The sequence below is a fragment of the Bufo gargarizans genome, chromosome 4, assembly GCF_014858855.1.
Source record: "Bufo gargarizans isolate SCDJY-AF-19 chromosome 4, ASM1485885v1, whole genome shotgun sequence".
Lineage (NCBI taxonomy): Eukaryota > Metazoa > Chordata > Amphibia > Anura > Bufonidae > Bufo > Bufo gargarizans.
In genome coordinates this window covers 108,570,966-108,587,392 of record NC_058083.1, presented here as the reverse complement: position 1 = coordinate 108,587,392, position 16,427 = coordinate 108,570,966, and the positions used below count along the sequence as shown (strand labels likewise).

At 44.0% G+C, this 16,427-nt stretch overlaps 2 protein-coding genes across 3 annotated transcripts in view; one reads left to right on the top strand and one right to left on the bottom strand.

The window, feature by feature from the left end:
* Positions 1–16,427, bottom strand: part of SCLY (selenocysteine lyase) — a 131,378-nt gene that overhangs the window by 44,420 nt on the left and 70,531 nt on the right. Inside the window, exon 1 of one of the 2 annotated variants that reach the window (XM_044288529.1) lies at positions 5,772–5,790. The exons of the other annotated variant lie outside the window; for it this stretch is intronic. The gene's annotated coding sequence lies outside the window, so the exon portion shown is untranslated. Of the gene's footprint in view, positions 1–5,771; positions 5,791–16,427 lie in introns of those variants that run through there. 2 annotated transcript variants of the gene reach the window in all.
* The window catches only part of LOC122935257 (autoimmune regulator-like), a 54,029-nt gene continuing 45,368 nt past the window's right edge, over positions 7,767–16,427 (top strand). Inside the window, exons 1-3 of the mRNA XM_044291018.1 lie at positions 7,767–7,816; positions 9,618–9,675; positions 10,898–11,048. Coding sequence (XP_044146953.1) covers positions 10,899–11,048 — 150 coding nt within the window. The 5' untranslated portion in view covers positions 7,767–7,816; positions 9,618–9,675; position 10,898. The remainder of the gene's footprint in view (positions 7,817–9,617; positions 9,676–10,897; positions 11,049–16,427) is intronic.

Genomic DNA, 16,427 nt, shown 5'->3' with positions numbered 1-16,427 from the left:
CATCAACATTGCGTGCAGCAGCAACCACAGCCTCCCAGACACTGTTCAGAGAGGTGTACTGTTTTCCCTCCTTGTAAATCTCACATTTGATGATGGACCACAGGTTCTCAATGGGGTTCAGATCAGGTGAACAAGGAGGCCATGTCATTAGATTTTCTTCTTTTATACCCTTTCTTGCCAGCCACGCTGTGGAGTACTTGGACGCGTGTGATGGAGCATTGTCCTGCATGAAAATCATGTTTTTCTTGAAGGATGCAGACTTCTTCCTGTACCACTGCTTGAAGAAGGTGTCTTCCAGAAACTGGCAGTAGGACTGGGAGTTGAGCTTGACTCCATCCTCAACCCAAAAAGGCCCCACAAGCTCATCTTTGATGATACCAGCCCAAACCAGTACTCCACCTCCACCTTGCTGGCGTCTGAGTCGGACTGGAGCTCTCTGCCCTTTACCAATCCAGCCATCTGGCCCATCAAGACTCACTCATTTCATCAGTCCATAAAACCTTAGAAAAATCAGTCTTGAGATATTTCTTGGCCCAGTCTTGACGTTTCAGCTTGTGTGTCTTGTTCAGTGGTGGTCGTCTTTCAGCCTTTCTTACCTTGGCCATGTCTCTGAGTATTGCACACCTTGTGCTTTTGGGCACTCCAGTGATGTTGCAGCTCTGAAATATGGCCAAACTGGTGGCAAGTGGCATCTTGGCAGCTGCACGCTTGACTTTTCTCAGTTCATGGGCAGTTATTTTGCGCCTTGGTTTTTCCACACACTTCTTGCGACCCTGTTGACTATTTTGAATGAAACGCTTGATTGTTCGACGATCACGCTTCAGAAGCTTTGCAATTTTAGGAGTGCTGCATCCCTCTGCAAGATATCTCACTATTTTTTACTTTTCTGAGCCTGTCAAGTCCTTCTTTTGACCCATTTTGCCAAAGGAAAGGAAGTTGCCTAATAATTATGCACACCTGATATAGGGTGTTGATGTCATTAGACCACACCCCTTCTCATTACAGAGATGCACATCACCTAATATGCTTAATTGGTAGTAGGCTTTCGAGCCTATACAGCTTGGAGTAAGATAACATGCATAAAGAGGATGATGTGGTCAAAATACTCATTTGCCTAATAATTCTGCACGTAGTGTATATATACAGACGTGGACAAAATTGTTGGTACCCTTTGGTCAATGAAAGAAAAAGTCACAATGGTCACAGAAATAACTTTAATCTGACAAAAGTAATAATAAATTAAAATTCTATAAATGTTAACCAATGAAAGTCAGACATTGTTTTTCAACCATGCTTCAACAGAATTATGTAAAAAAATAAACTCATGAAACAGGCATGGACAAAAATGATGGTACCCCTAGAAAACACAGAACATAATGTGACCAAAGGGACATGTTAATTCAAGGTGTGTCCACTAATTAGCATCACAGGTGTCTACAACCTTGTAATCAGCCATTGGGCCTATATATATGGCTCCAGGTAATCACTGTGTTGTTTGGTGATATGGTGTGTACCACACTCGACATGGACCAGAGGAAGCAAAGGAAAGAGCTGTCTCAAGAGATCAGAAAGAAAATTATAGACAAGCATGTTAAAGGTAAAGGCTATAAGACCATCTCCAAGCAACTAGATGTTCCTGTGAGTACAGTTGCACATATTATTCATAAGTTTAAGATCCATGGGACTGTAGCCAACCTCCCTGGACGTGGCCGCAGGAGGAAAATTGATGACAAATCTAAGAGACGGATAATCCGAATGGTAACAAAAGAGCCTAGAAAGACTTCTAAAGAGATTCAAGGTGAACTTCATGCTCAAGGAACATCAGTGTCAGATCGCACCATCCGTCGTTGTTTGAGCCAAAGTGGACTACATGGGAGACGACCAAGGAGGACACCATTGTTGAAAACGAATCATAAAAAAGCAAGACTGGAATATGCCAAACTACATGTTGACAAGCCACAAAGCTTCTGGGAGAATGTCCTGTGGACAGATGAGACAAAAATCGAAGTTTTTGCCAAGGCACATCAGCTGTATGTTCACAGACGAAAAAATGAAGCATATCAAGAAAAGAACACTGTCCCTACTGTGAAACATGGAGGAGGCTCTGTTATGTTCTGGGGCTGCTTTGCTGCGTCTGGCACAGGGTGTCTTGAATCTGTGCAGGGTACAATGAAATCTCAAGACTATCAAGGAATTCTAGAGAGAAATGTACTAGCCAGTGTCAGAAAGCTTGGTCTCAGTCGCAGGTCATGGGTCTTGCAACAGGACAATGACCCAAAACACACCGCTAAAAACACCCAAGAATGGCTAAGAGGAAAAAATTGGACTATTCTAAAGTGGCCTTCTATGAGCCCTGACCTCAATCCTATTGAGCATCTTTGGAAGGAGCTGAAACATGCAGTCTGGAAAAGGCACCCTTCAAACCGGACACAACTGGAGCAGTTTGCTCATGAGGAGTGGGCCAAAATACCTGCTGAGAGGTGCAGATGTCTCATTGACAGTTACAGGAAGCGTTTGATTGCAGTGATTGCCTCAAAAGGCTGCGCAACAAAATATTAAGTTAGGGGTACCATCATTTTTGTCCATGCCTGTTTCATGAGTTTATTTTTTTACATAATTCTGTTGAAGCATGGTTGAAAAACAATGTCTGACTTTCATTGGTTAACATTTATAGAATTTTAATTTATTATTACTTTTGTCAGATTAAAGTTATTTCTGTGACCATTGTGACTTTTTCTTTCATTGACCAAAGGGTACCAACAATTTTGTCCACGTCTGTATATTAGAGGTATATACTGTATACTCCTATAACTATCTACATTAGAGGTATATACTGTATACTCCTATAACTACATTATAGGGGTATATACTATATATTAGAGGTATATACTCCTATAACTACATACATTACAGAGGTATATACTGTATACTCCTATAACTATCTACATTACAGAGGTATATACTGTATACTCCTATAACTATATACATTACAGGGGTATATACTCTATACTCCTATAACTATATACATTACAGAGGTATATACTGTATACTCCTATAACTATCTACATTACAGAGGTATATACTGTATACTCCTATAACTATCTACATTACAGAGGTATATACTGTATACTCCTTTAACTATCTACATTACAGGGGTATATACTGTATACTATAGCTATCTACATTACAGAGGTATATACTGTATACTCCTATAACTATATACATTACAGAGGTATATACTGTATACTCCTATAACTATATACATTACAGAGGTATATACTGTATACTCCTATAGCTATCTACATTACAGGGGTATATACTATATACTCCTATAGCTATCTACATGACAGGGGTATATACTGTATACTCCTATTACTGTATACATTACAGAGGTATATACTGTATACTCCTATAACTATCTACATTACAGAGGTATATACTGTATATTCATAGCTATATACATTACAGAGGTATATACTGTATACTCCTATTACTATATACATTACAGAGGTATATACTGTATACTCCTATTACTATCTACATTACAGAGGTATATACTGTATATTCATAACTATATACATTACAGAGGTGTATACTGCTATAACTATCTACATTACAGGGGTATATTTACAAATGTAGTAATGAACCTATGAAGATATGAAGATTTTTATCACCTATCCCCAGCACTTCTGCAAAGTTGGTGTCTGAAAAAAACTCACTGAAAAAAGTGGCCTAAACGGGTGGAAATGCTCCAAATCCAGACACAGTAGCGTGTCTATAACCGGGGAAGCATTTCGCATGCGATCCGCAGATAACGGCAATCCCCAGCAAAAAATGCGTACAATGGAGGCTGCCGGGGGGAGACCGCATGCACCACAAGGACATCTTACACAAAATAATACATTGTGCAGATGAAAAAATATATACATACACAAATCACTGCAAAAAATGCACCAAAATGATACGCAACTGACAATACTAGCTAATTCCTCAAGACGATGTTAAAAGCTGAAAACTTTGCCTTCCAGTCAGGAACATATCGGAGCCCCTCATGCACCACGTCACGGTGTCTCAGCACGCATGGGGTCCTACCACTTAACTGCCCGTGGTGTGTGAACAGGGTCTGAACAGTGCTAGAAACCAACTCACAGCCAGGCTCTCACATGCCTCCATAGTGGTATCACCAATGCCCTGTGAGGTAGGATAAAGCTGTGAGCCGGACCCACAACAGACCATGTGACACAGAAGCCACCAGGTGCAAAAGAACGTTACCACCACAATGAAGTGGCACATTCCATACGCATAAAGACAAAAACTCTCTGAAAAAAGTGGCCTAAACGGGTGGAAATGCTCCAAACCCAGACACTGTAGCGTGTCTATAACCGGGGGAGCAATTCCTCTGCATGCGGTCCGCAGAACGGCTTTGATATGTTCTCAGACTGGAGTATATTGGAAAAGTTCTCAGCTTTTAACATCGGCTTGAGGAATTAGCTAGTATTGTCAGTTGCGTATCATTTTGGTGCATTTTTTTTGGGCAGTGAAAGTTGGTGTCTGCCCTGCATTATGATTGGAAGGGCTGAAAGGCCTGCAGGGACATTATGGTAACATGACCACAAGTGTACAGGTCCTGCACACAGTGTTCACCTACAGCAACAGGAGTTTTTAGGCTTCCTGAGAGACGGTAAGTTTATCAAACTATTCCTCACGGGCAGCAACATTTTCCCCACTCTCTTTCATTGGCAGCAGCAGTCCATCCTCCCACCTCTCTTTCATTGGCAGCAGCAGTCCATCCTCCCACCTCTCTTTCATTGGCAGCAGCAGTCCATCCTCCCACCTCTCTTTCATTGGCAGCAGCAGTCCATCCTCCCACCTCTCTTTCATTGGCAGCAGCAGTCCATCCTCCCACCTCTCTTTCATTGGCAGTAGCAGTCCATCCTCCCACCTCTCCCACACTGGCTTCAATATTCTCTACCTATCAAAGTCCCCCCCCCCCCCCCCAGCTACATTATTCCTCCCCTTTCCACTAGCAGTCCATCCTCCCACCTCTCTTTCATTGGAAGCAGCAGTCCATCCTCCCACCTCTCTTTCATTGGCAGTAGCAGTCCATCCTCCCACCTCTCTTTCATTGGCAGTAGCAGTCCATCCTCCCACCTCTCCCACACTGGCTTCAGTATTCTCCACCTATCAAAGTCCCCCCCAGCTACATCATTCCTCCCCTTTCCACTAGCAGTAGCGTTCTACCCACTACTTCCTCATTAGCAGCTAAATTCAGTCCCTTCCCACCTCTCCCCTACTGCAGAAGGATTCTCCCTTGCCTACTTCCCCACTGGCGGCAGCATCTTTATCCTCCCACTTCCTCACTGGCGGCAGCATCTTTATCCTCCCACTTCCTCACTCTCAGCAGCATGTCCTCCATTCCTACTGGCAACAGCAATCTACCCCACCCAATTCCCCTCTGGCAGCAGCTTGCTCTGCCTTCCTCCACAGTTGGCAACAGTATTATCCTCCAAAACACTCCTTTTCTGTAAGGCAGCATTCTCCAGCTCTATATAACAGCAAACTCTGCAGTCGTCAGTGTGTTCATGGACTGAGCTAGGTGTAGAACTAAAGAAAAGGGAACAATTCCAATCAGAGAAGAAATCTGTGAGTCACTGTATGTAAAAGTAATAACCACCGCATGTCACCCGCACAGAAGAAAATACATACATAACAAATGCATACAAAACGGACAGCACTCGCAAGCAAAATCGCACGATTAGCACTGAACGCACCCTGAACGCCTCCGGTGCCAATCCGTCACGCTCGTGTGAAAGAGGTCTAAAGGAGTGGCTCTGCATATGGTGACCACAGACTATTTCTCTGTTCTCATCCTTTTTGGCTGTTGTTTTGGTCACTTTTGCATTTTGTCATTGCTCTCACTCCTAGAGGTAGCATGAGGAGGTGTCTACAACCCACAGAAGTTGCTCAGCTAGTGCAGCTCACCCAGGATGGCACATCAGTGCGAGCTGTGGCAAGAAGGTTAGCTGTGTCTGTCAGCACAGTGTCCAGAGCATAGAGCAGATACCAGGAGACCGGCCAATACACCAAGAGACGTGGAGGGGGCCGTAGGAAGGGAACAACCCAGCAAGAAGGAGAAGTGCCAGAGCCCTGCAAAATGACCTCCAGCAGGCCACAAATATCCATTTGTTTGCTCAAACGGTCAGAAACAGGCTCCATGAGGGTGGTATGAGGGCCCGACGTCCTCCACAAGTCGGTGTTGTGCTTACAGTCCAACACCATGGAGGGTGATTGGCATTTGCCAGAGAACACCAAGATTGGCAGATTTGACATTAGCGCCATGTGCTCTTCATGGATGAGAGCAGGTTCGCACTAAGCACATGTGACAGAGTCTGGAGACGCAACATCCTCCAGCATGACCGGTTTGGCAGTGGGTCAGTAATGGTGTGGGGAGGCATTTCTTTGGAGGGCTGCACAGCCCTCCATGTGCTAGCCAGAGGCACACTGACTGCCATTAGGTACCGGGATGAGATCTTCAGACCCATTGTGAGACCATATGCAGGTGCAGTGGACCCTTGGTTCCTTTTGATGCATGACAATGCTAGGCCTCGTGTGTCAGCAGTTCCTGCATGATGAAGGAATTTATGCTGTGGACTGGCCTGCCCGTTCCCCAGACCTGAATCAAATCGAGCACATCTGGGACATCATGTCTCATTCCATCCACCAATGCCACGCTGCACCACAGACTGTCCAGGAGTTGACTGATGCTTTAATCCAAGTCTGAGAGGAGATCCCTCAGGAGAACATCCGCCACCTCATCAGGAGCATGCCCAGGCATTGTAGGGAGGTCATGCAGGCACATGGAGGCCACACACACTACTGAGCCTCATTTCCTTGTCTTGAGGCATTCCCACTGAAGTTGGATCAGCCTTAAATTTGATTTTCCACTTTGATTTTGAGTATCATTCCAAATCCGGACCCCTATGGGATATTAATCTTGATTTTACACTGATCATTTGTATGTTTTATTATTCTCAATGCATTCTACTATGTAATGAATAAAGATTTCAACTGGATTATTTCATTCATTGAGATCTAGGATGTGGTATTTTAGTGTTCCCTTTATTTTTTTGAGCAGTGGGTGTGTATATATATATATATATATATATATATTTATATATTGTGGGGTTTCGCTCTGGTAGATAGGGTAAGCGGACGCAGTACAGAAGCAAAAGACAAGTTCTTAAAGAGGACCTTTCACTTGTATAAACGATGTGAACTGAGTATGCTGCCATATAGAGCGGCGCCCGGGGATCTCACTGCACTTACTATTATCCCCGGGTGCCGCTCCGTTCTCCTGTTATAGGCTCCGGTACCTTTGCTCCTTAAGTTATAGTAGGCGGGTCTTCCCTTGTCCTGTGGGCGTCTCCTTCTCCTAGGCTGCAGCGCTGGCCAATCGCAGCGCACAGCTCACAGCCTGGGAGAAAAAAACCTCCCAGGCTGTGAGCTGTGCGCTGCGATTGGCCAGCGCACAGCCTGGCTATGAGCTGTGCGCTGTGATTGGCCAGTGCTGCAGCAAGGGACACGCCTCCTACAAAAAATCAGTCCAGTATAACAGACGGAGCTGAGACACCAGAGCCTATACCGGGCGAACAGAGCGGCGCCCAGGCATACTAGTAAGTGCAGGGGGACCCCTGGGCGCCGCTCTGCCCACAGATAGAGTTAGTTTTTAGTTTGTATACTAGTGAAAGGTCCTCTTTAAGGAGCAAAAGGTACCGGAGCCTATAACCGGAGAACGGAGCAGCGCCCGGCGATAATAGTAAGTGCAGTGAGATCCCCGGGCGCCGCTCTATATGGCAGCATACTCAGTTCACATCGTTTATACAAGTGAAAGGTCCTCTTTAATGCAAAACTTCAGTGTTTATTTACACTTGAGGCAAATGCACAAAACAATGCGTTACTTTGCAGTCTTGGTGTTTACTTCACACAAATTGGAAAGTTCATATAAGACAAGTCACCTTGATGTCAGTTCTGCCTCCAGCAGTCCACGGCTGTTTCCTCGGCCCATGGGTCTCAGCCCTCTTCTAACCTGGCATTGAGTCTCAAATCCCAACACAGAGATCATGCTGCTGAGCCCAGCTGTCTATTTAAGCACAGCCAGGACAGGCAATTAAAATCCAGTCCGGTATTTGACCCCACCTGACTGCAAATCAGCCCAGCAGCACACGCTGGGAGGAAAATACCTGTTTTCCCAGACCATTCCCCTCATTGTGTCACTATATATATATATATATATATATATATATATATATATATATATATATATACATATATACACACTACACACACACACACACATTCAAAACACCCCCACCCCCTTTCCTTAGAATAAAATAGTATATAAACCAAAAAATTTTATCCCTTACTGTGAACAGTGTAACAGGAAAAAAAAAAGAAATGGCTGATTTACAATTTTTTTATGTTGCTTCATCTCCCCTCCAAATTTTTTTTAAAAAAAATGTTCAAAACCTCATATACACTCCACATTGGTATCAATCAAAAGTACTAATTGCTCTGCAAAAAGTGAACTCTGTAGACAAAACTATAAAAAAGTAATGGGGATATAATCAGTGTCGGACTGGGGTACCTAGGGCCCACCAGTAAAAAATGTATTTTGGGGGCCCACTATACGGATACATTTGAATATAATAAATAATTTAAGTTTTTTTATATGAACATAGGCTGGTTGAGGTGCTGTACATTGAATATATGTATGTAGTGCCGTAAATTTAATGTGTTATGTGCCACTTGTGCAGGGGGTGGGAGACTAGGGGCCCACCGGGGGATTCCCCTGTACCCCTGTGTGCCAGTCCGAGCCTGGATATAATATGGTAATGCAAAGAAAAAAAAATGCCAACGTTTTGTATTTTTTTTAATACTAAAACACAATGAAAATATATATAAATATGGGTTCGTTGTAACCTTACTCACCCATAGAATGAAGGGCACAGGTCAGTTTTACCACATAGGGAACACTGTAAAAACAAAACCCATAAAAGTAATGCAGAACTATGCTTTTTTTCCCATCCCATTTGGAATTTCCAGCTTTTCACTGCATTGTATGCAAGAGTAAATCATGCCATTAGAAAGTACCACTTGTCCCGCAAAAAACAAACCCTCATATGGCTATATGAGTGAAAAAATAAAACCGTTATGGCTCCGGGAAGGCCGGATTAAAAAATGAGACACATAAAGTGAAAATTTGAAGGTCCTGAAGGGGTTAAAGGATTTTTTTCTGTTTTTCACATGATATATGGTCTTCATCCGTTGTTCTTTAATATGGTGCAGAAACTTTTCTTTATAGCTATCTTGATGTTGTCAAATCATAGCTTTGTGTTACATATAGCGCCATATGACAGAGCCTGATACCACTAAAATGTCTTGTTACCAGTCATGACACATGATTTATTTACCCAAACTTGTGATTAATACGGTTTGCTCAGTTTCAGCGTCTTTGGCAATGAACCTGATCATGCCAGGCAACTTTCTGTAGAAAAGGAGGAGACCTTTCATTTTCTGTGTGTTATTGGTTAGGTAATTACCTTCAACTTAATTTAAAGGGAGAATATAGGAAGCTCCTGTTCAGAAATGAGAAGAGCACTGAAGATCAGAAGTCAGGTAAGAACAAATGTGACCTATATGAAGAATGTGTGGGGCATTTATTTACTACCGCCGGAACAGGGCTGTCATGCGTGCTAGCACAGGGGCCACCAACCACAGCTCCCATCATACCCTGACAAACACTGGCTATCAGGTCTTGCTGAGAGTAGTAGTTTTCCAATAGCTTGAGAGCCACAGGTTGGGAAACACAATTTGAGTGTGCTTTTACAAAACTTGGTGCAAATTATCAAATCCACTGTGCCTAGCTTGACAGCTGGTGTGACTTACTGGAAAAGGGATGACTGTGTCACAAACTAAGCCAACCAATAGTTGGTATAGAGGCAGGGAAAGTGTCTATCCCTACACCAGTCTGATCTCCTGTGATAAATCTGGTGCAGGTCTAGACTGCCAGTCTAAATTTACACCGTCTATAGGATTAGTAAATCTGCCCCATTATTTATCCTCAGTGTTGTCACATTGGCAAATTTGTACGGTCTTTTAATTTGCAAACCAGTCACAGGTTTGTCTCCGCTCATTCTACAGGCTGGTAGCCAGTAAGAGTGAAAACGATATGCATGCCTCCCGACTGTCCTGGATCTGGCTGGACAGTCCTGGATGTTTGAAGCTGGCCCTTGGACAGCTGCATCATGTTCCAAATTCAACTCAGGATGCAGATACAGTTTAAGGTCTCATGCACATGAATGTATTTTCTTTCCGTGTCCGTTCCATTTGGGGTTTGCAAAAAAACAAAACAGAGGTTACTCTGTGTGCATTCTGTCTCCGTATGTCCGTTCTCCAAAAGAATAGAACATGTCTATTATTGTCCGCATTACGGACAAGGATAGGACTGGTCTATTAGGGGCCAGCAGTTCTGTTCCGCAAAATACGGAATGCACACGGACAGAGGGCATTCTTACACGGACAGAGGGGCACTAATGGGGCATAATTATTGTTATGGGGCGCCAAGGGAGTATTATTACCCTGAGGGTGCACAAAGGAGGCATAATTACTTTGTGGGGACACTGTTACAGTGTGTCAGACAAAGAGAGCACTGTGAAAGTGTGTGGGGCACAAAGAAGACTAAAGCCGTATTGGGTGAAAGAAATTGCTTAATAAAAAATAATAATAATTGCACTCGCCACAAACTTTGTCCCTCTTTGCTATCTTTGAAAGTCGACATGCATGCATTTGAGGCTGTAATGACTTTCAAATAGCATTTGGTATTCTTTGTTTTCAGTAGGATGTCTCAACAGGAATCCCCTCTTAGTAGAACAGATCTGAGAGCCCTCCTCAAATGGCACCGCACAGAAATTGCTGTGGCTGTTACTGACCTCTTCCCTCTGCTGCATGGTATGATGGACAGAGACCTTGTGTCTGAAGACAGATTCCAGGTGGGTGTGCTCCTATACTGCCAAGGAGTGTGTTTTGTCCTCCTTATGCGTGACAGGCAGCTAAACTCCCTCCTAGCAGCTCATTGACCCATGAAGAAAGTCCAACTTTTATTGCTAGAATAGGGTGAAACTGAGAAACAGAAAGAAACTGTTGTTCCTCAGCATATGGCAGTGATTGACAACCTTCCCTCCATTACTGTGTATACAGAGAGAGCTGTCAATCACTGATAGATAGGACCTAGGACATAGGACTGATAGGCCTCCTTGACTTCAAAGACCAGAATAAGCAGGAATTTAAAATGAATAAAATACAAGTTTTACTGAATCTTTCCCCACAAAACTATACATCAATCTGCTCATCTTCTCCTGCACTATAACATGCTGCCTGCAGATCAAACACCATGTTCAACATGACAGGTTCGCTTTAAATAGTCACAAACTGTTTAAGTTTTGCATAAATCAGTATGATCCTTCAGTGAGCTGGCAGTCCGTCCCTCCGTCTCCGAGAATGTCAGTTTAGGAGGGTTGGAAAAAAACTATCTGATAAGTGAAAAAAGATTCTCTGATATACAGTAGATATATTGCAAAGTTTCCTGTGCTATTGATTGTGCAAAGTTGTTTGAAAAGTAGGGTACTTTCACACTAGCGTTTTTCTTTTCCGGCTCAATACCGGAAAAGAACTGATCAGTTTCATCCCCATGTATTTTGAATAGAGAGCAATCCGTTCTGGATGCATCAGGATGTCTTCAGTTCAGTCTTTTTGACTGATCAGGACAGAGATAAAACCGCAGCATGCTATAGTTATATCTCCGGCCCCAAAAAACTGAACACTTGCCTGAATGCCAGACCCGGATGGCATTTCTTTTCCATAGGAATGTATTAGTGCTGGATCCAGCATTCAAAATAAAAAAAAAATGTGAAAAAAATAAATGCCAGATCCGTTTTTACGGATGACACCGGAAAGACGGATCCAGCATTTCAATTACAAATGCCATCAGTTAGCATATGTTTTGCTGGATCCAGCAGGCAGATCAGACGATGGAACTGCTTGCCGGATCACTCTGCCGCAAGTGTGAAAGTAGCCTTAAGTGACCATTTAAGTGCTAACAATGGCATTTTATAAACTACAACACATACTTCGAAGAAAACAAAACCAAAATGTTGTGGTACATACAGATGACAAAAACTGGTGGTGTCAATAAAAGGCCTCATGCACACGACCGTGCCGTTTTTTGTGGTCCGCAAACCGCGGATCCGCAAAAGACGGAAGCCGTCCGTGTGCCTTCCGCAATTTGCGGAATGGACCGGACAGCCGTCAATATAATGCCAATTCTTGTCCGCAAAGCGCGGACAAGAATAGGACATGTTATATTTTTTTTGCGGACCACAGAACGGAGCAACGGATGCGGACAGCACACGGAGTGCTGTCCGCATCTTTTGCGGCCCCATTGACGTGAATGGGTCCGCATCCGAGTAGCCAAAACGGCGGCTCGGATGCAGACCAAAACAACGGTCGTGTGCATGAGGCCAAAGCTTAATAGAAACATCTGTTGGTCCGCTCTTAGGCTATATTTAGAGACCATAACTCAATTCTATAACGTAATGCCTTTAGATGCATTCCGTTGATAATTCCGTCATAATAGAAGTCTATGGGCTGCAAAACGGATCCGTCCCGTTTCTGTTATGCAGGTGAGGACTCCCCTGCATAACGGAAATGGGATGGATCTGTTTTGCAGCCCATAGACTTCTATTATGACGGAATAAATAACGGAATGCCTCTAAAGGCATTCCGTTATGCATTCCATCATTGAATTGCGTTATGGTCTGTGGTAACGGAATCCATAACGCAATTCACCTTTTACCACCAAACGAAGTGTGAACGAATTTCAAAATATGAAATTCGCTCATCTCTAGCTATATTATCTACATCTTGCGACCATAATAATGCTTATTCTAAGCACTATGGGGGTCATTTATGATTAGAAATATGCCTATATTAGGCATATTTCTGGCACAGATTGCGGCGCAAACATTATTTGTGCCGCAATCTGTGACTTTTTCCCGCTCACGCCAGGTCTAAATAAGTGGGCAGGGAAGGGGACTGGCCGACAGGCCTGTCTCATTCATCATTTTCTATGCCTTTTTAGCTGTCTTACATTTAGACCAGCACTGGATACGCTGAAGTTATATAGAGGCCGGCGCTTCTACATAACTTCAGTGGATCCACCGTCAGCGCAGGCCTTATTTAGACCGGCGTCTAAAATGCCGGTATTAATAAATGACCCACTATATTGCCATTAGTCACGTATGAGGCATCCTTCCACTGCACTGTATTACTAATTTAATTACATGTCAGAAAGAAATTGATGAAAGTGTGCAAGATCAGAGTCAGACAGGCCCAGCAGAGGATCTCCTAGCGGTCCCTCCCAGGCTCTGACATAATTATGCAGCAGAGGAGAGCTCTAGTTGGAGTTGACTTACCCCAATCACTTGTCACTAGGGTTTATTTCTTATCAAGCAAACTTTTTTTGTGCAAAATGAAAAGCCCAGCAGTCCTCATGTCTTCCAACCCCTATAATGCCCCCTCTAATGCCTGCATCCCACATACAGGTCGTACTTATCCCGGCTTCCGCGTCACTCCTGATGCCCGCACGGCTGCCGTTGCATCATCCCCATCACACGGATCAAAACATACGGGGGGCAGCCAATAGCAGGCCGCGACGGGACGAGCCTTCCTAGCATTGCGGGTGTTTCTAGGAAGTCTTGTTCCCGTCACGGCCTGCTATTGGCTGTCCGCCCCCCCCCCCCCTCCTCATGTTTTGATCCGTGCGATAGGGAGGTGCAGCGAGGGCCGTGCGGGCATTAGGAGAGACCCGGGTGCCAGGGAGCAGGGTAAGTATAACCTGTATGAGGGGCCGGGCCTTAGAGGGGGCATTATAGGGGTTGGATAACCCCTTTAAAAGGCTATGTGCTCCTGTGGGGACCATTTTTTCTATTGGTCTTTATTAAAGATATGGAATCCTTTTTTGTGTACATTCCTGAGATGCTGTAGAAGTAGCATGTGGATTTCCTGTCTTTTTTGTCATCTGGGGAGCTGACGGGCTCCTTAGCTCTGCTGACATTATAAACACTCAGCAAAGCTCAGTTCTTACCTTACTGATAAGAATTTGGGTTAAATAAGTGATTATGACCTCTAAGTAATTTAGAGATAAGGGTTATTATGGTACAAAGTGAAAGTACCAGTCATACATATTTATAATCAAAGTCCCTTTTAAGGACCCTCGGGATATTTATATATATGCAACAATGGTCTACAATAGACCTTGAATCCCTATAGGGGTCCCTAACAAATTTTTTAAAAAATTATACTTTATTATTATTTGACAATACACACTACAAAAAAAGAGAGAAATGAATGTTTAAAATTTTCAGTGTCACAGTGTTATATGGGATTTTGTCGGAGTGGTTTACTTGGCAGTTCTCAGGATGTGATTGCATGCACAATAGTTTAATAGGAACCCTTAATAGGGTACACCTCATCCCACCAATTGATGTGGGATGATATTGACGCTGGCAGTTTGTAGGCAGATTCCTTGGCAGTGGGTACTGCGGAACGCTGATGTGAATATAACTCCTGCCTCACTTTCTTTACTAAGTGGTCCCTATATACAAGGTTACCAACCAGCTAACAATGTTGCTAATCTCGTATTTGTAGCTGTTTGTATGCACCGCGGAGCTCTCAGTAAATCAACAGTTTTCCTTACCACTATCTGCCCTCCTCACTAAACTCTGCTGACACTGCACTGCGTCCTCTATTACTGACTCATTGGATGGCCGCTGCAATCTACATCCCTATAGCCTCACACTCTCTCCTTATCTATTCAGCTGCTAACTGCAGCATATTAGTGGCAGTTTCCCTGACACTGTTCACTGTATTAAAACGTCGCCCTATACCACCCCTCCCGACATGTTTCGCCACCAGCTGTGGCTTCGTCAGGGGATGCGGGGTATATGAGCGCGCGCGCTTCAAAAGACCTTCTTATAAACTTAAACAGATCCCGCCCATCTATCAGAGCCATCCCCGGCGACCAATCCCAGACGCCTCCTCCGTCGGCTCCTCCGCTTTCCGGTCAAGTCAATCCACTGACGCAATATCCTATGCGTCTCCCCCTAACTCCTCGTCATCTCCACTTCCTGGTAACTACGGCATCAGGTATGAATGGGGAAACGCCTACGATCTCACTGAGATGGATGTATTCGTCACTTGCCTCCACCCCCCTTTTTGTTTGTAAATACTCCCCCTGCCTCCTCGATCTATTTTAACCCATTCATAGCCTCCATTAAAAGTCTCCCAGCTGTTATAGTCCATCCTCACTATGTATGATCATATACTACTTACATGAACATAAAATAGCGTTTGTAATCCAGGATGACTAACATGAGGCTATAAAATTGATTTTATAGCCTCATGTTAGTCATCCTGGATTACAAACGCTATTTTATGTTCATGTAAGTAGTATATGATCATACATAGTGAGGATGGACTATAACAGCTGGGAGACTTTTAATGGAGGCTATGAATGGGTTAAAATAGATCGAGGAGGCAGGGGGAGTATTTACAAACAAAAAGGGGGGTGGAGGCAAGTGACGAATACATCCATCTCAGTGAGATCGTAGGCGTTTCCCCATTCATACCTGATGCCGTAGTTACCAGGAAGTGGAGATGACGAGGAGTTAGGGGGAGACGCATAGGATATTGCGTCAGTGGATTGACTTGACCGGAAAGCGGAGGAGCCGACGGAGGAGGCGTCTGGGATTGGTCGCCGGGGATGGCTCTGATAGATGGGCGGGATCTGTTTAAGTTTATAAGAAGGTCTTTTGAAGCGCGCGCGCTCATATACCCCGCATCCCCTGACGAAGCCACAGCTGGTGGCGAAACATGTCGGGAGGGGTGGTATAGGGCGACGTTTTAATACAGTGAACAGTGTCAGGGAAACTGCCACTAATATGCTGCAGTTAGCAGCTGAATAGATAAGGAGAGAGTGTGAGGCTATAGGGATGTAGATTGCAGCGGCCATCCAATGAGTCAGTAATAGAGGACGCAGTGCAGTGTCAGCAGAGTTTAGTGAGGAGGGCAGATAGTGGTAAGGAAAACTGTTGATTTACTGAGAGCTCCGCGGTGCATACAAACAGCTACAAATACGAGATTAGCAACATTGTTAGCTGGTTGGTAACCTTGTATATAGGGACCACTTAGTAAAGAAAGTGAGGCAGGAGTTATATTCACATCAGCGTTCCGCAGTACCCACTGCCAAGGAATCTGCCTACAAACTGCCAGCGTCAATATCATCCCACATCAATTGGTGGGATGAGGTGTAC